A 24,216-nucleotide genomic window follows, 5' to 3' on the forward strand; every position below is an offset into this window, starting at 1 on the left:
AGCAGCAAGTGAACCAGCATGTTGGGGAAACGATTTTTGCATTGCAGGATGGTATGTTTATTTCAGGAAATGCACGTGTATGTCAATGTGGAGGCATTATTCCTCCAGAATTAGTCTTATTGTGTTCCAGCATTCATACTGGTGTTACATTGCCCAGCAAGTCTTTACGAAGAGCAGCTTTCAACTCTTCAAGGAGGGGGGGTCTCTTTCTTGCACCTGTATCAACTTGGTATGGGACAGGATGGATAAGATGGAAGAACATGGCTGTTGTTAGATTCTTGCTTATTGATTTTTTTGGCTTACTAATATTTTAAACACCTTGCTCCTTCTCTTCAAGGAAAAACAACCAAAGGAAAGTGACACACAGAAATACAAATTCCTAATATCCAGAACAAGATCTATTTCTACTCTACCAATTTCATCTAAAATAGAAAGCTACTTTCTTTATTTATCTTTACATGATACAGGGGAAAAAAAGAAAGAAAATAATAACTCTGACATCAGTGGTGGTGGAGTTCATTTCCATGCTACTCTAGTCAGCTGTCAAAAATGCATTCTTTATGGTTTGATCTCAGCAGAAGTGCTCAAGTCACGACATCCCTGGGGAATAGCTTTTTAAACAGCAGTGATGTTGGGCAGTGACCTTCCAATGGCTCTTCCTGAGAAGAGAGGCAGTGCTTTCAGGCAGACACTTTGCATGCCCTTTGCCCAGTACATTTTCAGCTGACTGACATGCTGAGTAAATTTTCCAAACAGAGCAATTATGGTGTCTCCAAAGCATCACATACCAGCATGCATCCCAGGCTTTTTGCTGTTTAAGGCTTGTTTTTCAGCAAAGCATCTCTATTTAGAAAATTACTTGTGTGAATCAGCAAGGCCTGGTAAGACACAGGCTGTATAGTTCACAGGACTTTGTGATTGAAGGCTTTTTATGAGCAAAAGATCCTGGAGTACAGCCCTCAGAGAGATTCAAAAGACCATCTAATCCACCTCCTTGCCTCCAAGCCCAAACAGCTATACTTACCTAATTCCAGGCAGATTTGTAGGGAATATATTCTTTACAACATATTTTAAAGATCCATCTATGATGGCAACTCTACAATCTCCCTAGGCAACCTATCTGAGAATTTTGTAATCTTTACTGTTAGAAAGTGTTTCCTAATTTAAAGCTGATATTTTTGGCCTGCGTAAGTGTAACATATATGTGTGATATTACATGTGATGCCTATGCAGGAAACATACATCAGTGAATAGAGCAATCAAATAAGCAAATTATGTCAGTGTCATGGTTTGAACTCAGCCGGCAGCCAAACACCATGCAGCTAGTCTCTCACCCTCCCCACACCTGGTGAATGGGGGAGAGGACTGGAAGGACAAAAGGAAACTTGTAGGTTGAGATAAAAAAACAGTTCAGTGATTGTAATAAAACAAAACAATAACAGAAAGTACAAACAGGTAATGCCTAAGGCGATTGCTCACCACCCACAAACTGATTCCCAGCCCACTCCCAGCCAGCGATCCCGAAAGAACAAAGATCCTGCCACCGTAAAACCAGGAGCGAGAGAGAACCCGCCTCCTTTATATACTGAGCATAACATCATATGATATGGAATACTCCAGTGGCCAATCTGGACCCGGTGCTCCAGCTGTGCCCTCTCCCAGCTCAAGAAAAATTAACTCTAACCCAGCTGAAACCAGGGCAGTCAGTCCTATCAATTTCCATCTTAGGGGTGAGAAAGCAAACCTTGTATTTCCCAAGGCATCGTTAACCGGCATGCAAGAAGCTCTTAAGTGGGGGCGTTGGTCTCTTGTGATTCTTCAAGGTCAGATGACAAAAATAATGAATCTTAAAAGAAAGTGATCTGGTTCTTGCTGAACCCAAGCAAGAGATAAAAGATCCTGGTCAGGAGACAAACTAGTAGCTCCCAGTCATTTGAAGCTTCACCTTCAACCAAAACAAGGAAGAAAAGAAGGAGAGAAGGAGGAGAAATGACTAAAAGTTTAAAAGTCAAACCCCAAACCACTGCACCAGGCAGAGGGTGTAGCTTATTGCCTTCACAGGCGAGTAGCTCAGGTGAGTATGCAGGCAATTGGTGTCATTAGAAATTATGGAATTCAAATGAAAAGAGTCATCATGAAAAGAGTCAGGGCACAAAATTTGATGATAGATTCCCCAGCAATTCTCCTGGTTGGGATTTTTGGTCACAATGAAATGAAAGGTAGGTATAAGAAATAGCTGCCAGAGAGCATTTCTTGTCTGAATAGTCTTAGGAATTTGAGATGAGCTTAGTAGCTAAGATGAGTTGAAGCTTTTCTGGAGCGACAGGTTACTACATGTAGTTGTGTAATGGACATAGAAGGGCTATAATAGTTTTGGAAAACCTGGACATTTTTTTTTCTTAATACAAACTTTCACCACTAATAACAATCCAAGAAAATCCTTTTCTCTCCCTTCCATCCAGATTTATTATATGAGAAAGTAATTCTAACTTCCCAGTAGACCATTAGGATCCGACACATCAACCCCATCCAAAAGGATAAGCAGAATGAAGTCGTCCATTTCCATCACTGAATGCATAAGCTTTTAAAAATAACATGCTGAAACGGGCCAAGAGGAGAAGAACTTTACTCCTCCATCCATACACATCAGTCCCATAGTGATGCCTGCTTTTATGGCAATACAGGCTTGCACAGGAAGCCAACGTTAAATAGTTTAAGGTTGAATAGGGCTCCCCTTGGAGCTAGCATCTGTGACCTTTAGAAGACTCTGCAAACCAGAAGCTGGTAAATATTTGTTTCAAAGAGAAACCCAAGCATTTAAGAGCAACAAGATTTATTGACATAAGTGACTTACAGCAGTGGCCTTATGAGAGGGCAGTTGGCAGCACTTTCTGAGTGTTTCTAAAGTGCCCATTGCACACAACACTGTCCGGAACCAAATCAGACAGTTTTGTGTCACCTTGATCACAGAATCACTGCATTTTAGTAAGTAGAAAGGATATTATCGTGAGGCAATGGCCATTAGGATGGTGTAGCTGCCTGAAGGGACCCTGGCCTCTAACTGCTCTTTCTGCCTTTGAAAATGCCCTGAACACTTTTGTTCCTGATGTCTTAGCAATGCCTATTTATTCTCTCTGTTCATTTTTGTAGTTGAGAATTTCAATGTATGGGAAACCACAAACGGCCTATAGGAACTTAAGTTCTTTGCAGTACCACTTTTCTGGAGGTTGTGGTAATGTATTGTAATCTGAAGGCTGTGGCAATGTGGTATTTTCTCCAGTAACTCACTTCTGAAAATATGAGGAAGATCAGGAGAAGGCCCTACCCGTCTAGCTGCCAAAAAAAAAAAAAAATTTTTTAAAAAAATCAACCTTTTTATCATTTAATGAAAACATTTCCAGAGGGTGAGGCAAGAGGAAACAATCCTGCAAGCCTATCTGTTTCTGAAGTAATCCAAGTGAAATCCGCAGTAGTGACAGCAAGGGCAGCCATGAACCACTGGTGGCTGAAGACTCTGCTCCCTAAAGTGCCAGTGAAGGCTGCAGCATGGCAGTGTCTGAGCAGAGACCATTGCTGCCCTTCCCTGGCCTTGCTCACTAGGGACTGCTCAGCCCATACAGACCAATGATGTAATGTCTGCATATCAAGAGTTAACACATTAAAAATAATGTGCTGTACATAGAAACTCATCAGGGTCTCTTCTATAGCAGAGAAGGGGTTCAGTTGTAAAGGGTCTGATCTTTAATACAACCTTTATTCCAACAGAACCATCGGGAACTGAATATACTCTGCATATCAGGTGAGAAAGCTGGTATATAAGGCTGAAAACTTAAGCCAAGACAGATAGTTTGGCCCCCAAAACATCTCTATGCTAAGAACGTTGCACTACTGCTTGTACCAGAGTTGATGGCAAAATTCTTATTGCCTTCAAAGGAATCAAAACCAGTCCTATTTCCATACAACTCTGTAAACTTTGAACTAGAAAATACAGATCACAAAGCTCATTTGAAAAAAATTGCAAAATATAACCCCCTGTAGAAGATCTGTCAGACTTTTAACAGCTGTTTTGTTTTGTCAAAGGCAAATAAACCTGCTTGGGGAAAAATGGACGGGCGGTTTGTATGGTAATTGCTTTAATTTCCTTTTTATTATTTCTACTTACAGTCTCTTAACCGTAGTCAGGAGAAGTAGAAATATCAGGGTGTGCAGTTTGTTTTCATAGATTGCTTGTTATTTTACATGTACAACTGGTGGGTGTCAGAAGTGAGTGGATATGGCTATTTCAAGACATCTCCTGAACTTGAGTGTTTTCTTTTCAAAGGAGTGTAATCATCCAGTCCTGGCAATGATGTTAGGGTGCTTATGCTGGGAAGTATGGGAGAATATACTTAATACAATCTATCTTTTTAAAAGCTTTGGCTTAGCTAGTGTAATGGAAGTGCTGTGTTAGCAGCGCACAGTAGCTCCCTGCATAGTGATGGTCTAGAAGTCTGCCTCAGGCCTAGTTTGTGAACTAATAATTGAATCTAATATATTAACTTTGACTTTTTTTCTTACCAGGGCCGTAGGCACATTCGTACGTTACTGTGAGCTAAATGAAGGTGTAAGCAGAGAGATTATCTACTCCTCTACATATATAAAACTACTTACCTTTTTAAATTAGATTTCCTCTGACCAGATTTGTCATTTCCATAGTGCAAATTAAGGAAATTTTCTTTGTAGTAACTTGCTTGTTGGACCATATTTCAGCAAAGAGAAAGACTGGAAGAGGCCAAAAGGTAGGGAAGCCATGGTTGTACCCTGTCAAGGTGGTAAACTTTGGCCTAAACTATATTGCTGTCATTGCATGACCTCCAGAAAGTACTAGTAATGTCATTACTTGTAATTTTAAAGAATTTGAAGCATGTATATTTATTTTTAATCTCCTCTCCCTTTCAACAGTAGGATATCAAATTTACATCACTGTATGGTAGCTCCATTTAACCACATTTCTCATTTAATTCCAGCTCTTGTTGGCATCCTCCCCTTTGACATGACCACAGTCAAGATCAAAGGAGGATCCTTGACATCAGTGCTGCCTCCTTGAATGGGGGAGGAGGATGCCACTCGACTAGTTTTCTGTGTGTGAGGATTATAGGTTTTCTGGAAGGAGCACGGCATCCAGGAGCATGGCATCCTGCTGAAGCATATTCCCCATCCTCACCCCAAAAGAGCACTGTCTCTTTAGTGCAGGAGGAGTTTTGCCAGTCCACCTGAGAGGGCATCTGTGGCTGACCTGTGTTCCTCAGGAGGGCGTGTGCTTACCCCAGGTGCACTGCTTGGTACCTCAGCAAGGCTGGGGTGGCCCATCCAAGGGCTGCTGACTTCTAATGTCAGACATATCCCATGGTTCTGCTGAGAGACACCTAGTGCCCTTGAGAGTTGGGCCATCTGGGAGATCAATGGACAGGTAAGTCTTTGCAGTATTGGGAAGGTGGTTTGCTCTTAGGCATTTCCCCTCAAAGGGTTTCACATCCATCTGCCCTGTGCTTTTCTCTTTACCTGTCTACAGTTTCATTTATTTGGTGTGACAGATGAGTTAACATACAGTGATGATTTTTCCAATTCAGGCAAAATCCACAGGTCCCCTGAAAACTCTGCCATTGTACTAAGGAAATGATGCTGCACTGTCATGCCAGACGCATACATGCTGCGACTCAGAGCATGGGCTATCTATGTTCACTACCTTCAAGAGTAACTTATGTCAATCCTTAACTTAGGCAGATGTGACCAAAATAAACTTGCTGAAACAGAAGTCAGTATCTCTACAGCCTTTCGAGCTGGTTTAAGTAGACTATGTGTTTTTTTCTGGGCAGGCAAACCCTTGCAGTTCCATAAGGAAGTCAATATTTGCATTGTTGTTGTCACAAGAACTCTAAAGTAAAAATTAATAAAAATGAGCTCATAGTACATTAGTTCTTGGACAGTGCCTCGGGGATGAGGGGTTTGGCTCACTGCTATCCACAGCTTATATGCACACCCAGTATGCATCCAGCTCATACCAGGGGGAAGAGGGGAGATGACTGAAGCCATGATCTTCTGCTTCCACAAAACTCTGGTTTGTGGAAGAAAACTTGACATATGTAGTCCAGTTCCTTTAACTACCCTAGAAATTTCTTCCAGGAGTGGAATTTAGAGACTGTGTCTAGTGTGGAGGAAGATGTCCCTCTCACTGTTTTGTGAGCAGGCCATCAGTACCTTATACCACTATGGACTGGCTCTGAGCTCAGCCTGACAAATGATTGGTGATCTTGCTAATCACACACCATTCAGTAACTCATGAAGATTAGGAGGGTGCATAAAACATTCCATCAATGCGTTTGCCACACTCCAGCATGGCTTTATTCAGTCAGAAGTCATTAAGATAAAAATCCCTCTACAAACTTGGTGGCTTGCTATCCATCCTCTATCCTTCAGCACGTGCAAGTCATTCCAGGTGCAATTCACCTGGTGAGAGGGCTTGGGTGCTCTCACTTAGTTGTCTTTTCCACTCTCAGACCTCAGTGCTTGTGAGCAAATGAAATAGGATTAGCAGGTGCAGGTGCAACCTTTTTGGTCCTGAGGGTAAACCTGAGAGTTGCAGATCATGGAGGGACTGAGCCCAAGTCACTAGGTAACATGCTGCTGCTGCTGGTAATGATGACACCAGTGATGACACAGTGTACAGATTCTAGGAACACTTTTAGTGATCAATTGAGTGTGAACATCAGGCTCTCAGTATCTCATAGAGTAACAGCGCTAACAGCAGCCGATTACACTGTAACCTTTACTTTGCTAAGCAACAGTCTATATCTTAGAGAGCATTTGCTTGAATGTGAATTAGGGAATGGAAGAGGATGGAAGAACTGAATCCTAACCAGCTTATGTGAAAAACGCCTTGATTTCAGAGAGACCTCTGAAGCCTGCAGCTTTACTTTATCTATATGGTGTCCTAATAGAGGAAAACATCATTTGTGTTTTCTCCTCTGTGGTCTCAGAGCACTGGTTGTTCCTTACATTTCTATCCCTATAAAAATAATTCCTAGTTCTAATTACAACTTAAATACATTAAGAAACCATTGCAACATGGGGAGCCAGTCCCCATTTCCTTATCATTTTCTTAGACCTGAGGTGTGGATCCCAGTTATACTGCTTTTGTACTGGATACCTGTATCACTAGGACCACAGAAACCATGTCAGGGTGGACTGGGCTATCTACAGAAGGGGCAGAGCTGGGAGCTGTTGCGTGTTTCCAGCCACAGACAGAAGGGAAAGACCCAGCTCTCCTGCCATTAATGGTCACACAGCCCAAAGATGCAGCTTTTGCCACTAGATGTTCCCAAGTGAATAAATTTTAGGAACACAGTTCAACCAGTCACAAGGTCTTGGGGAGGCAGGAGTGTTTCATGGGAGTCAGAAATATTCCTTTGATAGCAAGGGGGCCCCCACACATGCAGAAGTGACCCGTGAACAGAGCAGCTTCAGCTAGGGTTGTACGTGTCCTCACTGTGCAAAGCCAGCACCCACCACGGTCTCCGAGCAGCCCTGAACTGGATGCAGAGTGAAGGTGTTCCTGGGCTGCAGGTCCCTCTCTGCCCTGGCTGCAGCACGGGCAGCACTGGCCACCGGCTGGGGGAAAGTGAGGGCTTGATGCAAAGCACCTCTGGTGCCACTAGACATTCTCTCCTCTGTGAAGTTTTGGAAGGCCATTAGTACATCTGCTCTGGAATGGGCTCCTTAAAATACACATTCACCTTTGTTATTCTGCAGCTGCATTGCCTGACTCATCCCACTGCAGTTGCTCTGAAATGGGAACCCAAGTTAAAAACTTTCCCAACTTGTTTTTTATGTCCTGTGGAAGCTCACGTCTAACCCACTGAGAGAGTGATGGGAGCCATAACAACATCTGTCTTCACGGGAGGCATACAAAAGGGAACCTGAAAAAAAAGGGAGAGGAAACAAATGAGGCACTGGCTGATTGAGACTGTTACTTCATGTTGCCTTTCACAGTTTGACACAGGATGCTTTCTCACATCAGTTAGTTAGTGCTAGCATAACCCAACTGGGGCATGGCACCCCCAACCCAGGTGTGCCAATGGTATTTAGTTCTTTCCTCTTCTTTTCCACAAAACCACAGAAAACTGCCATGCAGCCATGGCTTTGCAGACATGGCCTTGCATCAGGCTTTGCCTGGGATCCCTGCTCTGAGTCCTGATTGCACTAAACCTCTTCTCCCCGGTGGCAGATGGAGGCTTGCACTCAGCCAAAGTTTTTCTCGCCAGCATCGTCCCCAGATGCAGACCCCTCCTAGGTGGCATGTGGATGGATACAGTGTGCTGAGGGTTTGCAGACTCCTCTGACAGGCCTGGAGATACACTGCCCTGCGCTGATTTCCTTCTACTCCAGCTCACGGGAGGCCGAGTGTCCTGTGGGCACCTCCGTCTCCTTCACACACAGACAGTGCTTAAAGCCACATGTTTCCCCAGCCTCCCCCTGCCAAAATGGAAACCTCATGGCCTAAGTCCACCTCATCCAACCTGGTAACTTTCTTCTTTGCTTTTATACACAGACATGATCTCACCAGACATTGCTTTTAGCTGCAAGAAAATTTCTCCCTCTTACTGTTTTGTTCTTAAAGACTGTTTTCCTGGGCTAAACATCCTTTGCTTTAAATAGATGGGGTGACCCAAATACTATTGTGAATGATTATTCAAGAATGAAGTACAGACTCTAGTCCAATGATTTTTACAAGACAAGTTAAATCAATACGATCATTCTGATTAGTAGTTTCTAGAAAACCTATATGCTACGTCATCCCTGTTACATTCAGCATTTGGCTGGCTTTTGTTTTATTTGTTCATGCGGTACATTATCAAGCATCTGAAGCATTTGCTCTGTTGTCCTCTGGACTGCACTGATTTCTTCTGGAACAAAGTATAGCTTAGAAATCCTCCACTGTGGATTTTTGTAATGAATATTTTACAGTAAGCCACTTGTTATTAATGAGCCTAATTTTACTTGTACAACTCTTTTAATAACCTTTACTCTTACAAAATAATTGGGAAAATTTATAACGGTAATAGAAGTGTTTATTAACTGATGGCCTACTTGCAAGTTTAAACTGAAACACGACATTGCAATTTAGGCCATTTTTCAGCTTTGTATAGGAAGAAAAACCCCTGCAAGTGTGGAAGCCAACATTTTTCACAGCACACCTGTGACTATTCTTTTTTCTTGTAGATTGTCTACTGTAGTGTAGCAATGTTTTCAACAGAAAATATACTAAAAGCCTGAAATCTAAATCTAATTTAAATTCTAAACAATGCACACGATTAAAAATGTATTATCTATTCCCAGCAAATCAATATCATTGAAACACTAATGTTTCCCTAATTTTAGGCACCATCTAGTGAGTCAAACATTAGATCTGATCTTCCAAATTACGACTGAGAAAAATAAGATGGCTTGACTGCATCCCACCTAGTACTAGGTCTCTTCCTGAGATTCATAAATTAGCTGTTTAGTCACTGCTCTCTTGCTAATGGACATTAAATATTCCTCCAAAGGTACCAAAGACTTGAGCTACCGCCTGGAGATAATTTGTCTGTTGACAAAGGAGGGTGCTGACTGAGTAGGACAAAGCTAACTGCCTAAAAGTGGAGCAGGAAGAAAGCTCATTTCAATAATGGTAATTTTTTCTTTGTCACTCCAGAGCAAGGAACAGGAAAGGATGTGGCTTTATTTCAATTATAAATGAAAGAAAAAAAATCTCTGGGCAAATAAACGACTTTATAAGGATCATGATTCTTACTATTTCTATTAGCTGGCTTTCCATGAACATGAAGTAGGTCTGAGAAGTAATCACACAGCAAATATGCATACAATTATAGGACCTGCTTATCCAGCACTGGTGTTAAATCAGTTCACTTAAACCAGCGCTGGCTCCTGTGGCAATGCACTGTAATCAGCTGGCAACTGACTTGTATAAACTGCAACCCACATACAGAATTCATTTGGAGAGCAAGTGATGCACAACCAGTTTGGTTAACACGGCATCACTCTGAGCACAGGCACGGATTTTCAGCTGGAGCCTCCTTCGGCCTCTCTGAAGTCCCAGTGCTTGTGCTCTGGGCTGTGCTGGTACTTCGCTCATGCCAGCAAAGCTGGTGCAAGCCTTGGCAGTGCCTGGCCTGGCCTTGCTGAGGGAGAGGAAAAGGCATGTTGCCTTTGCCTGGGAGTGCATTGCTTGATGGCGGGGGGGAGAGTATTTTGGCTGCTGCTGGCAATACCCACAGCTGACCAAACTCTGACCACTTTCGGGTACATTTGGATATGGGGGAAGTAGGATTTAAGTATATGTCCTCAGTTCCAGGTTCTATGGCTTACCAGCATACACAAGGCATGTTACCAGGGCTAGGAGGCTGTTGGCCATGGCTCAACAACAAAAGACCAGTTCAGTTTCTGTGCACTGGGTGGGCATCATGTGCCAAGAGTTTCTCCCAGTGATGGGTTCCCAGCTGCCTGCCAGGCCAGTGGCTCACCTCTGCTGCACTCTGTGTTGGGGCACTACATCTGCTTGGGAGGCCACACAGTGAGGGAGGCTGAGGACCTGACCCAAGCAAGAGAGACCTCTCTGCTGCTGTATTTTTGAGTTTCCCTCCACTCATCTCCGAGCATCAGTTCCTGGATGTGCCACCTCCCTGCCCCCCACCTGAGAGCAATCATGGCAGCACAGGCGAAGGGCTGATGGAGGACAAGGACTGTTGGCGAAGAGGAGGTAGTGTCAGGACTTGTTTATGCCAAAACTGCTGCAGAATTGCTCCTCAAACTCAATCCTGCACTGAAGCCGTGCCACGTCCTGCTCAGACAAGGGAGAAAAGTGACTTAGATTTGTAAATCCCCAACAGAGTGGACAATGGTGAGACAAGTCTCAAAGTCCAGACACAGACATTTATTAACTTCCCACAATGTACTAGCTGGATACACGATAATTGGCTAAGTATATAACAAGTTATGGCAAACGATATAGTATACCTTGAGTTACTTAATGGTAATAGGGAAAAAGAAAAGAAGAGAGATAGAGAGAGACGTAGAAATAGACATCACCGGTCCAGGTTCCTGCATCAGTCCCACCAACAAGGGTTCAAGGGTGCATCCATCATCTTCGCTTCACTTCACTCCTTCTTCTTTCTTTTTCCATCTTTCACTCCTCCCCGCCTCAGTTTATACACACTTTCCTTGGGTCCATCCCCTAGGTTGACCCACATACCTACATATCCCATGTATGGGGAGGGGTAAGGTTCTTCATGGGATGTTGTAATAGGCATGATCTTGTTAATCTTCATTAGCATATTTGGGGGTGTCAACTTTAATATGCATTTCATGGATAATGAAGCAAAAGTCATTCATCAGACAGATGGCCCTTGAAATGTGACCAGGTGCACCAGAGCAGAACTGTCCGGTCTCCACAGGGCTCCCCCTTCCAGCTGCATCCTTTGCTCTACAGGCAGCCTTATCAGCTCCAACCTCCACACTATCCACCCCATGACTATAGTTTCATTACTTACGAGTGTTTGAGACATTCCTTGGCTTGATGGGCCTCCGCCCCCCCCCATCCCTTATCTCTCTCAGGCTGTTTTCTGTCTTTGTTTCTCGCAGGCCTGTTTCTTTCAGGCCCTGTTTCAGGAAGTTTCAAGTCATGTCTCATACCCCCATGCTCCCCTGCGCTCACCGCTCACTTTCCTGGGGAAAGTGCGATGGCACAGCCCCGGCTTGTTGTTTTGAAACAGTGGAGGTTTGTCTGCACCTCGTGTTACTGAAATCTGGTACCTTATGCGGAAAGCCGTGTCTTTAGGAGTGTGAGCATTTAAGGCCTGGTCCCTCATCACCAGCACGTATGGCTGTCGAGAGGTGACAGAGGTGCCTGATCTCTGGTTCGTCCAAAACAGGAAAAGCATCAAACCAGAAGCTTGGACTCAACTGCACAGCTTTGCTAACAACATCTGAAATACTTTAGAGTTGTCCCAACTTGAACATAGGCAAAGCCACCGGGAAAGAGAAACAAGGAATTCCTTTCCTCCTTCATCCCCACTGCCCATATATGTCATTTTGCTAGCAAGGGTGAAGATTTTTTAGCAAGATCCTGATTTATGGAAAGTGGATTCAAGCAGGAAAAAAAATTTCAGAGCTATATAGCAATGAAGAATGATATTATTGGAGTCCTTCCCCACAGAGCAGAACATGTGTAGGTATCAGTCTGCTTAACAAGACAGTTTAAGTTCACTAGAGCAGTCACACAGCATGCATGATCCACATTAGGGTCCAGTCAGCTTCTCAATACCCCTCAGTTATGGGGATGAGCCAGAATTTCAGGACATCACATAAATAAATATAAGCAAATACAGTAAAAAGGCTTTACCTTGGGCTTGAGCAAAAGGTGAAATTTTCCAGTCCTGTGGGATCCTCCTCTGCCCCAGGTCTGCTGGCTCATGATGCAGCAAAATGGTCTGGCACCTATCAACCCTGTCAAGGTTTGCAAGTCCTGAGTGTGTTTGACTTGGAAAGAAAGGTGGCAGGAGATTCCTGAACACCTCCACACAGAGTTACGTAGTGAAAAAAAAAGAAAAATAAAAGCAAGCTTTAAGAGGTCAGAATGTGTAGCACACCCAGAGCTACTATTCCTGGTAGAAATTAGACCCTGAAGGGCACGGGTGAAAATCGGGGATAATCCCTGTATACGTGCTTCTAATTAGGACAAAATGAAAGTGAGAAAGCTGAGTGAGTCAGCTCTGGCCCATGCCTGGGGGCTCTGGGTTTGTTTCAGGCTGGTAACCGAGAGCACAATTATCCTCTATAAACAGATTTCGGTTTATTATGGCCAAACTGGGGGAATCTATTTTTGTCACTGCTTTGTGCAAATGTGTTACCCTTGTGATTTCCAGCCAGGTCATTCCAAGTCAGCTGCTTTGGCTGTGTCTGTCAGTGGAAGCTCCTCTGTCTGCCCGGTCCCTGGCCCCTTTGCTGTCTTGCCTGGAGTTGGCCTGGGGCAGGGGGGACAAGGGGATGTGCTTGAGGCTATTCTGGTGGCTGTGAGTTATGGCAGTGTCATGTGAAGCAAAGAGCCCAGAAATGCATGTCAAATCAAACCAGTGACTAATCATGATATTTTGGTTGTCTTAGTGCCTGCCGGGCAAAGATTTATGGGCTCAGAAAATCCTCACGTAATAATCCCTGGACGCTGATTTGATCTTCAGCTGAGGCTCCCTAAGAGAGTGTGAAAAGAGGACGAAAAGGGGGCTGCTGTCCCAGGGGCGGCAAGGTCTAAAGATATTTGAGTTTGAAATACAAACGAGAGAGGAGAAAAGCCAGGTCTTCCTTCTTATCTGTATCTGCTCAGAGTCATGCGCTGGCAGCCAGAGAGGATCTATTTGAGCTGCCTGCGGAGCAAGAAGTGTCAAGGGCGACGGCTGAGCAGACACAAAATGTCATTTGTTGGGATTGTCATCTAGCTCCCTCATCTGTCACCTGATGGCCAGCCAAGCAAGTGCTCAGTGCAACCGTGGACCATTCATCCTTGCTCAAGCGACGGAGGCGAGAAAAGTAAGCATCCTACAGCTGTTATGACACTCAGCTGTTTTTTCTATAAAGGAATGCATTGAATTCACTACAAATCTACTAACTGTCCCCCTATGCCAGGCAAGAGACTATTTCTTTTTTTTTTTTTTGGTTGGGCTTTACTCTAACAGCTGGAGGTCTGCTGGGCATTCAAGCAATGGCTGTTGAGTAGGGCAGCTGTTTCAATATCTAATTGCGTTTTAGCTTTAATAACTCAAGGGGAAAGCATTGCATTGACTACCATGAGCTACTTTCTGTCCTACTGCAAAGCTCACTGCACTGCCGTGCTTGCCCAGTACCAGACCCTGAGATCAGAGGGCTTTCTGTGCGATATTTTGCTAAAAGTGAAGGAAAATGAGTTTCCTGCACACAAGTCCTTGTTGGCATGCTCCAGTGACTATTTCCGAGCCATGTTCAAAAGTTATACCCAAGAGTCTAAAGCCAGTGTAATTCACCTGCAAGTTGTCTCACCGACTGGTCTCCAGCACGTCCTGGATTTTATTTACACTTCTTTGCTGCCCCTTTCCTTTGAAAGCCTGGAAGATACCTTGGAAGCTGCAAGCTACCTGCAAGTGACTGATGCTATTGGCTTGTGCAATCAGTATTTAGTAAACAATCTTGCCTTGGAGAACTGCTGCTACTCTGCCAATGTGGCCAGGAAGTTCTACCTGCCAGATGCCTTAGCAGCAACAGAAAAATACATTGTCAATAATCTGTGGAAGCTGCTGGACTTGGATTTGTCAGGACTGCTGGAGCTGAACTTCAGGTCTTTGCTAGCAGTGGTTGAATCACCAGATCTCCCCATGGTGAAAGAAACCCGCCTGCTGAATCTTGTGCTGCTGTGGCTGATACAGGATAAGTCCAGGCTGGCTCACGCAAGCAGCCTTTTAGAGCACATAAGATACGGCCTCATCCCGGTAGAAGAGCTGAGAAAAACCTACACACAGTCAGAAGTGCCCCTCTCTGCAGGTATTAAGTGCTTGATCATTAAAGCAATAAATTACCATACATCTGTTTTCAAACAGCCTGTCCTGCAGGATAAGTCCACCACGCTGAGGAACCAGAAAACTCGGATCATTTTGCTGGGGGGACGGACAGCAAGCGAGGGGCTTGTCACCGATGTGGTGGCCTTCGATGTTTACAATCACAAATGGCGACCTCTCACGCAGGTGCAAGACAGGGTGCAGAACCACAGTGTGTGCGTGGTGGGGAACTTCCTCTACGTCTTGGGCGGGGAAATAGAAAGCGGTGTCCTGGGTGACGCTAAAACTGAAAAGATCTTATCAGTTACGAACAAGGTCCATCGTTATGATCCAAGATTTAACACGTGGACCCAAATCACGGACATGCTGGAAAAGAGATGCCAGTTTTCTTGTTGCGTCCTAGGCAAGGATATCTTTGCCATTGGTGGAAGGGGTGAGGCTGGGTCACTGCATTCGTCTGTGGAAGTCTACAACATCGTCAGGGACAGATGGACAAAGGCCAAGGAATTGCCATGCAAGATACATGGCCATGCCAATGCCATTTGCAAGAATACTATATACATCTCCGGTGGCAAGTACTCAGACCCAGCCAATGCAAGCAAGGACGTATATTCTCTGAGCTCACTTGAAGGGCAGTGGATGAAACAAGCCCCCATGAGCATTGCTCGGTTTGGGCATCAGATGGCAACAATCAGAGAAGCCATATTCACCTTTTTAGGATTATATGAACCATTCTCTGAAATAGAAAGATACGACCCCGATCAAAACCAATGGACTCGGTTAAGACCCCTGATCTATGATCGATTTTGCTATGGCCTGGCAGTGGTAGAGGAAACGGCTCTTCTCATCGGGGGTAAGAAATGGCAAAACTCACAGGAAGTCCCCACGCAAGACGTGGTTGGCTACGACATCGACAACGATGGCTGGGAAGAGATCTGCAAAGTCCCCTTGCCTTGGTGTGGGCTGCAGTGTGCAGTACTGCAACTCTCTGAACTGGCCGATGAGCAGGACAGTGACAGCCAGCAGAAGAGGCCACCGAACTGCTGAGCTCACACGCTGAGGAATAACCATCCTGGCAGATGAGCCAGCAGGGCGGTCGGAGAAGAAGAAGAAAATGGCAATGGCACTGAACGTGACAGAGTGGAGGTTTTGCTTTGATAAGCCAAACACTTGGCGGAAAGAGGCAAGAAAGTCTGGCTCCAGCACAGGAAAAGGTGCTGGGATTTATAGAGCTGGAAGCTGATCTCACTGAGGATGTAGCAAGTAGCATGTTTAGAGGCGATGAGCAAGAATCGTAATCCTTGACTTTTGATGAATAATACCTAGATAGCAATTAATATGTGTTGCAAGTCAGATTTTCAAAGGTTAAAAAATATAATCCATCTTTTCTGTTTTCTTAATCAGAGGTAATTTTCCCAGCTGGTAAGTGCTATTGAATTTTTATGCTATGGCTAAGCAAAATGAAAGTGAGCTGTATAAAGACTAGAAAATTGATGCCTATGAGAACTAATAATAAGTACTGCCAAGGAAAAGGTATTATTTGATATGCTACATACTAGGCAAGAATGTCTGAGCTAACTAGCATGAAATTACTGGACAGAAAGCACAGATTTTTTGATATGTAGACTCAGTTATGGCCATAAGTTAAAACAGTGATTGTTTGATAGAAGCCATTTCTCTCTGAGTGGCCTTTGTTGTAGCCTGCCTTTCAGATGCTTATTTTGCCTTATTTTAAAGATGCACACTACCAGTACAGTACATTTCTTTTGTATCCAAACCTTGTGTTAGCTTGGATGGCCAGAGCTGAATGGGTATACTTATTATTAGAATCTCAGAAACTTGTTACAGGAGTTGCTGTAACTAATGCCTTGATACTTACCTCAGTAGCATGCGCTGCTTTATCAGACCTGCTCATAATGGTAAAATTGTTCATAGCTAGTACGTGAGAGAATCCTGCAGTGAAAAAGGGTTTAACTTTCATCAAAGAGTACGATGGGGAGGGAGGTAACTGAAGGTTTTCAGAAGTCTTTATTCAGTGTCTGCCTACATAGCAATAGTCTAATTTCTTTCTGGTCATGTTGGCAGAGTTCGAAGGCACAAATTATGGGGGTATTTTAAGATAACGTGGATCTGTAAAATGCAGGCAAAATGGTCAGATGCCGCAGAATCACTTTGCTATGGAGTAAATTGAATCTCGAGTCACAAATGTTCATTTAAAAGCTAAATTTATTGTATTTCATTTTACAGTGTTCCCTTTCTAGGCTGAGAGTTAATACAATAAAAATATATATAGAAGAACATTTAATAGTCTTAAAAGAAGGCAGCACAATGGATAGGACACATGTTCTTTGTCACTAGACTAGCTTAAAAAAACTGTAATGTTTAATTTTCACCTTTAAAGCAATCAAGCTGACTTTACTAATGTAAAGTGCAGGCAGAATAGCTGTTGCATAGCAACAGATCTAAGTCTCCTGAACTGCCTTGGTTTTGACAAGGAATCAACTACACAATGTGCATATACATCCATCAGATATAAAGAGGTTTTTATATGAATATATTTAATTTTGGTCCAGTAAAACGATAGCAAGAGAATCTAAATGCTTGGAACAATAGCACAATCCATTTCAAGTCAAGCATTTTTTAAGAGAAATATACAAAAACCTCACAAATTTAATATACAAGTCAGTACCCATGCAGTAAATAAATGTCCAGTTTATACAAACAATATTCTTCTAATGGTACAAATATTACACTGGATCCAGAATTCTATACAAACGTTAATACATGATTTGTCATCCATATCGACTTGAATATAGGATTACTGAAAATGGGCTACAGAAAGGCCACTCTTCTGTACAATTGTGCAAAATCTGCAAAACATTTGCAATCCAAATGCAATAAAACAACAGGAAAGAAAGAGAGAAAGAGAAAAAGAAAAAGAAAGAAAGGGAGAAAGGGGAGAGAGAAAAAGAGGGAGAGAAAGAGAGAGGAATAAAAAGAAAGAAAGGAGAGAGAAAATAAATCTGTCCATTCTTTCCTTCATCCCTTCATGGATATAACTGCCAGGAAATATCAGAGCTCATAAAGTTTAAAGTACATTCACTGAGCTGTACAGGCAATAGTCTAAAGTTGGCAAAGAGTACAACTCGCTGTAAAAAGTACAAAGGAGGTTTTTCCCTTTCACATGAGCATTATTAAATCATGTCATGAGTCCTAACTTATGCAGCAAAATACTGAAAAGCAGCAGAAATATTTTGTCATGCTCTGATCACTTTTTGAAAACAAGCCCATAAAAAGTAAATATGTGATTTAAGATTTCCCTCCCACTTTCCTATTACAGGTATGTGCCTAACTCTAAGGAGCTATTTCTACTCATATTCACTGGGTTGTCTCCAGCACATCTCATATCTCATGGAAGTTTAAAACATTTTAATTGGCTTGTGAACTCAGCAGAACCCAGAGACATCCCTTCTCCTTCAAAAGCAAACCAGAGGCTTTTTTACTGCTCAGCTATTTTTCAGGTTCTGTGCTCAGCTCTGCTCCTATCACAAATTTTCCCTGCATACAATACGGCCAAATTTCACAGCTCAGAAAACACATAGGAGACTACTTGAAAAATCCTATTAATTCCTTTTCTATTGTGGGAATTTTCAAAGCTTCTCAGATTCGGAGCATTTCATTGGGAACCTTTTCCACTGGTGCTTTTCTGAGCAGGAGAAACGCCGCTGTCACGGATGTTCAAAGTCTACATTTTCCCTTTTGCAAAATCTGCACGTTATACTGATACGTTGAGTACAAAAGCAGCATAAATGACAGTACCATGACTAGTTTTAAAAAAATCAACCAAATGTGATTGAGAGACAAATAACACATAATTTCGTCTTAATTAGAATACAAACCAGCATCCCTTTGAACTGATGGTAAACCTTACCAATAGGCTTTAATAAAGCACAAGGAAATAAGACCTAACCTTTTGATACTTAAATTCACATTAGTCATTTCTGTCTGCTGATTTTCACCCTTTTGTGTGTTTGACAAAACTGAAACAATCACCACATTACACTTTTTCCCTGTTATTTAAGAAAACTCCTAGAGTTTCTCATTAAATATAAAAATTGGTTTTCCCCCACCACCAAAATAGTACCTGCACTCCAAAAATGTAATGCAATCTTGGAATTATATAATATAAAATATCATTGTAAAAGTGACCTTCGATAACAAAACCTTTAGCTTGTGGAACTTCCTGCATGAAGGCCACAGTCTTCCAAAAATGCTTTTAAATACTTTTCTTTCATAGCTAAAGATCATGTTTGTTATTTCACAGAAGGTAAACACAAGCAGAGCATTGGTAGCATATAAAATATACAAATCCTCATTAAAGACGTGGTATAGTTGATCATTGAAGGTTTACTTCACACAGCTGAGTAACATTAAAATATAATTTACTAAAGCTCTCACATATTGATATAAAAACTACTTTATGCACTTAAGTAAAGGGCTGGAAGTGTAGCAAATGGACAAAAAGGGAGACCTTTATACATGCGTTTCAATGTAAGAGTGAGTGTGCGCTAAAGAGGCTATAAGTGCATCAACCTCGGATGAGCCATTAACAGAGTCCCTCGGGGTGCTGCTTTGATAGATGTCCATGAAGAGATCAAGGTACATTTGTTTCCATTCTTGAAAGTCTCTAGACGTCAAAGCTGGATTATCCAGAACTTTATCTATAATGGCTACTTCTCCTTCCCTGGCCTGTGAGAAAAAAGAAACAAACAAAGAGTCAATGCCAGTGATGAGTCACTGGCAAAATCAATTACGTGGGTGAAAGGAGAGAATGGGGGGGACCAAGATCAAGCCATGGAGTCCCTAAAAGCAGGGGGACTATCTGACTGCTATACAACCGTTCGCAAACAGGAGCCCTTCCTACAGGGTGTCACATGTCACCCTGCAGGGCGAGGGCTTCCCTTGCCTTGTCCAGCATCCTCGGAAACAGTCCCTATTCCCCCTCCTCGCCCCTTGTTCAGCTCAAGAAAAAGCAAGCCCTGTAGTGTTTACTATTAGCTGCTTGCATTTCTCAAGATGGGTTTCACACGATGAAGTGCCATCTGTTTGCTCTTCTTGAGCAGCATAAGAAACACTGCGTGGGTGCGTGGGATGCAGACAGATGGCCTCTCGCCCGCCAGCTGAGCTAAGCCTTTTTTACCAGGCTTGTCATGGGGACATCTGAGCGCTACATTGCAAAGGCTTGTGCAAGGACTCCCGTGTTAATGATAACTTGTCTTCATTAAAGATCCAGCGTATGCGATGGGCTGGCTGGCTGCAACCTCCTCCTACCACTGCAATGGTAAAGAGAAAGCGGAAACGGGGAAAATCTAACATAGCTGCTGGTACCTCCTTACCCGTCATCGAGGTAGGGGATGTGGCTGTATCATAATCACTGGCCGGAGATGACAGGCAGCCAGTATGGATCAGGGTAAGACTCTGATAAACCCGTAGCCACTTGCGGTTGTTGCAAGTGGTGGAAGCTGAGTGCAACAGACATAAGCCTTGGAAACACAGCTAACATGCAGATTTCCAGCACTACTCCTCTGTGTAGGAATGGTACAGCCACCAGCAACCTCCCCTCTATCCTCCCTGCCAAACAGGTTTCACACTCCTTGTTACTAACTCATATTTTCCATGTCCATGCTACGAGTATGTTAAATCTTTCTGGGGAACATATTAAAAGGAAATATTAAGCTGTGCCAGCCCACATTGATGGCAGAGGATCAGAAGGGTCACAGACGTCACTCATAAGCAGTAGGTTGAAAGGTATCTTTCATGCTTTGCAAACAGCAGCTAATTAACGCTGTGTGCTAGAATACTCATTTTCGGAAAAGGAGGTGCAAGCAGAGAATGATCAGTGGAAATTAAACCACGGGAACTCCCGATTACCACTCTCTGCGTGAACTACCATAACCTGCTTCTCACAGATTGTGGCTGGTACCTACACCACTGTACTACCAGCTGGGTATCTCATACTTGCTGTCAGGAGGATGGTTTTGTGTTGTGTCACAGGAAATACAGCAGAGGGGTCTTTTATTAAGGACTTAGATGATGGAACAGAGAACTTGTGGACAACAAGAGCCAGAAGTGATTTGGAGGGCTCTCTCAGATTACTATTAATTTGGATAAATTCAAGGAGACTTAAACACCAACTCCAACAGGTCAGTGCAATTGGCTGCATTCAGGAAGGAGAAAGCACAGGCACTGATAAAAAGAAAGAATAACTGATTAGGTAACAGCAGTAGCTACCGGTAGGTATGACTACCAGTAGTATGGCAGAGGTGGAGACCTGGGCTTTAATTTAGGAGCTAGAAACTCGTCATGAGTTATCATGATGCCATTGCAAAACGGGCACCTGTCACTCTACACAAGAAACAGCAATTATCCGTCTTTGGTACTTGCTGCCATTGCGTTTTCCATTACTGGTGTCATGTACTTTAAGAATGATTTATACTAATCAAGGTCCAAACAAGAATGGCAACAGGTTTAGAAACAGGGCTCATGGACGGAGAATGAACAAATTGTGTTTGCTTGGTCCAAAAGAGAAAAGTCCCAGAGAAGCACGAAAACAGGCATCTGCTGGGTCAAGAGGTTGCACTGGTTTTGGAATTCCCTGGAGGAAAGCAATTCCATTTGTAGGAAGCCATTGGCATAATGTAGTTCAGGTATCAATAAATGCTAACAAGAAAGACAATTAAACATGGCAGCAAGCTGCTGATACTGAACCACAGTTTTGGCATGAGTGATCCTGCCAAAGCACAGATACGGTGTGAACCTCCTGCCACCCTGACATGTCTGAGAGTACTGTGATTTTGTTTCAGTTTCTTATGCTTGTAGGAGTCCCATGGAAAGCCTGTGTATCTTGACCTTTTCTGCCAGCCTCCAATCCTGTAAAGACTCACATACCCAAATACTACAAGTACTAGTTGCCTTCAATGAGATGATACAGTGCAGAAAGTTAAGCACGTGTAAGATTTTTTCAGGATGGGAGTGCCACAGCATGAAAATAATGTTGCATTAATGCTTCTCTAGGTGATGGGAAACTAAATTAATTAATGTTGACAAAGCCCTCTGATGAAAGCTGTTACAAAATCCACTGTACAATTATCTAGTGACTTAAAATGTGGTAATTTAATATAGCTAACAGGGTCCCTGGGGAAATCCAGCATATTGTTTGCTGAAATCTCTATCAGGACAGAATTGAAACTGCTGTAACAAAGAAGCTGACAGGGAGGCTAAATGAGCTGTGACACGTTCAGAATCATAAAAATCTTCAAATCCGTCATTACCACTATCTATTTATTTAATCAGTCCTACTAATTACATACAATGATCCTATCAGTTTATGCAGAAAGCAAGCACAGTTTCCTCCTGGACAACTTCAGCAATCAGAAAATAATCAAGTGCTGTAAAAGGTACTGCTCCCTTCTGAAAGGCTGGCTTCGCTTAACTTCAGACTTTGGCAGTTACAGAGTGAATGAGTTTTGGTGAACTAAAATGTTCAGGGACAAAAAAGGGATTAAGGTCTCCTCTGATAATTTGGTGTCAAATTCTGTTAAACTAGCTAGAGGAGGAGCAGCTGACTGAGATTTTATCTGCGCAAAAATAAAAACTGATCCCCTCACTTCGATTTCTCTCCCAAGGTACATTTTTCTCTGCTTTGCGAACAGCATTTCCCCATGTCTCCCTTGCCTGTTTCGTACACTAGGCTCAGCCTGGACTCCAGCTGTGCACAATTAATCTCCGAAGACACTACAGTCCGATCCAACCCTGGGGCAGGATTTTTCCTCCCTCTTTTATCTCACCTTTAAAGTGCTTTTCAGAATTCGCAGCTGGTGCAGTTTTTCATTGACTACTGGATCGCTACATCTCTTTATAAAAGATTTCTTATACTCCAGCTTAGTGGAAATCCGGTGTTCTCCTAAAGGAGACAGGCTGGCCTGCTCCAAGGCTCTGTACAAATCTTGCAAGGAGTCTGCTGTTTTTTCCTCTATAGTTTCAACTGTAATGACAAAAAGGAAAAAAAAAAAAAAAAAAAGAAGAGGAAAAAAATAGAGAAAGGAACAATGTATCATTAATGTGATTATAGGAAGAAGCCTTCACAAAATATTTAACAAGTTTAACTAGACCATAAGGAGTACATTTCACACCTGCTAAATTCCAGAAAAAAGGGCTGTGATTGTAAGTGCTCTTTCTCCCTGTTGCCTTCAGGACAAAGGGAGAAAAACTTTCAAGCATGTGAAGTCTTGACCCGCACAGAAAAAAGAAAAAAAAGACAAAAAGTGCAAGATGCAGTAATATTACAGTGACATACTGTCAGAAATCACATCTCTAGTATTGCAGTGAAATATGCTGGTGACTTTATTATTATAGGGAAAGGAAGGCCTGGAAACATCCTGCTGAGAAAGGTGATCAGGGATTGGATCTCGGCCCCAGATGCTGATAACGGCATTCAAGATTATGTTTATGATGGTGGCCTTGGAATGACATGTCATTTTCCTTCTGAGAAAAGTCCACTTCTCTTTGTCTCTTATTTCTGATACTCAAGAGTGTTGTTCAGCAGTCAGTGCTGCTGTCACTTGTGGTGTTTCATTACTCTTATTACCTAAAGGTTCATCAGGAGACTATCGACTGGACGTAAGAGCACATTCATGACAGCCTACCCAGCAGCGCAGCAAACCAAACCAGAGCTGTCTGCATTATAGATTTATTTATTTATTATAGGTTTTAAAATTTTTGTTCTAACTAGTACTGGGAGCATTTTAAAGGAAAAAATAAAGAAGAAATATTTTTCTTCTCTAAAAACAAAATCAAGAAAAGGCTGGGGATTAAATGTTACTCTGATATGAGCTTTTGAACATTTCATTTAGAAGGCATCAAAACATTTCAACTTCTCACACACCATTTCCCCCAGAAGAAACTGTCTGATGACTCCATACAAACTTGGGAAGTGGCAGTGAAGTGCCAGGATTTGCGGAGCAGTGACCAGGAAAAGCCAGGGCAGCCCTGGGTGAGCAGCCAGCCAGCGGGGCAGGCAGCTCTGTCCCTGCTGACCCTCACACACCAACACACCTCTACACGCAACAGCCAGACGCCGCCTGTGCATAGCCTTCCCATTGTCCCCAGAGCTCTTGGGGCCCTCCCCTCCAGTCTTGGCTTTCATAGTGGTGTATGTTTTCCTGGCCCAAGGTGTCCATGTCCTCAGGATGTTTTCATGAAAGCTTTTGTAGGAAGGCTACAGCTGTTTGGTTTCAAACATTACTTTTATCCTGTGCCTGACCCTGCACCAAGTATAGCCATCTCCACTGGCTGAAAGTTTGGCACATGCTAAAGTACCCATAAGTAGTGAACCTCAGTCTTCTCAGGTGTTTAGTGGGTTTTTTATCGAGCACCAACAGGGAGGACAGCCAGTGTTTAGAAGTGACATTTCTAGCCCAGTACGAGCTTCCCAAGGCAACCTTCCATTCAAGCCCACACCATGCAGTACAGCAACTACTCACCTCAGGCTCAAGCAAGAACTCCAGAGACCCAAGTCTCCACATCCCATCACACAAAGTGT

The 24,216-nt window shown here is 43.1% G+C and overlaps 2 protein-coding genes and 1 long non-coding RNA gene across 7 annotated transcripts in view; 1 reads left to right on the plus strand and 2 right to left on the minus strand.

Moving 5' to 3' along the window:
- Positions 1–1,799: 1,799 nt before the first annotated feature.
- Positions 1,800–12,596, minus strand: LOC141940153 (uncharacterized). The gene is made up of 4 exons (XR_012627896.1): positions 12,437–12,596; positions 7,773–7,955; positions 4,651–4,761; positions 1,800–1,945 (listed from the first exon to the last, which is right to left on the minus strand). It is a non-coding gene; the product is annotated as an uncharacterized LOC141940153 (long non-coding RNA).
- Positions 12,597–13,874: 1,278 nt separating this feature from the next.
- On the plus strand, positions 13,875–16,109 carry KLHL34 (kelch like family member 34). Its single transcript, XM_074858657.1, has one exon. It carries the CDS (start codon positions 13,875–13,877, stop codon positions 15,660–15,662), a length of 1,788 nt encoding a protein of 595 aa, XP_074714758.1. The 3' UTR covers positions 15,663–16,109.
- A 714-nt stretch (positions 16,110–16,823) lies between these two features.
- Positions 16,824–24,216, minus strand: part of CNKSR2 (connector enhancer of kinase suppressor of Ras 2) — a 218,535-nt gene continuing 211,142 nt past the window's right edge. For all 5 annotated transcript variants that reach the window (XM_074858654.1, XM_074858652.1, XM_074858655.1 and 2 more), the window contains 2 exons: positions 22,463–22,659; positions 16,824–19,364 (listed from right to left, as the gene is read on the minus strand). In XM_074858654.1, coding sequence (XP_074714755.1) covers positions 19,149–19,364; positions 22,463–22,659 — 413 coding nt within the window. In that variant the 3' untranslated portion in view covers positions 16,824–19,148. The remainder of the gene's footprint in view (positions 19,365–22,462; positions 22,660–24,216) is intronic.

Source organism: Strix uralensis, chromosome 2, assembly GCF_047716275.1.
Source record: "Strix uralensis isolate ZFMK-TIS-50842 chromosome 2, bStrUra1, whole genome shotgun sequence".
NCBI classification, from domain to species: domain Eukaryota; kingdom Metazoa; phylum Chordata; class Aves; order Strigiformes; family Strigidae; genus Strix; species Strix uralensis.

Coding starts and splice junctions, on each gene's coding strand:
- KLHL34 (XM_074858657.1), top strand. CDS start 13,875: ATGAGCTACTTTCTGTCCTACTGCAAAGCTCACTGCACTGCCGTGCTT.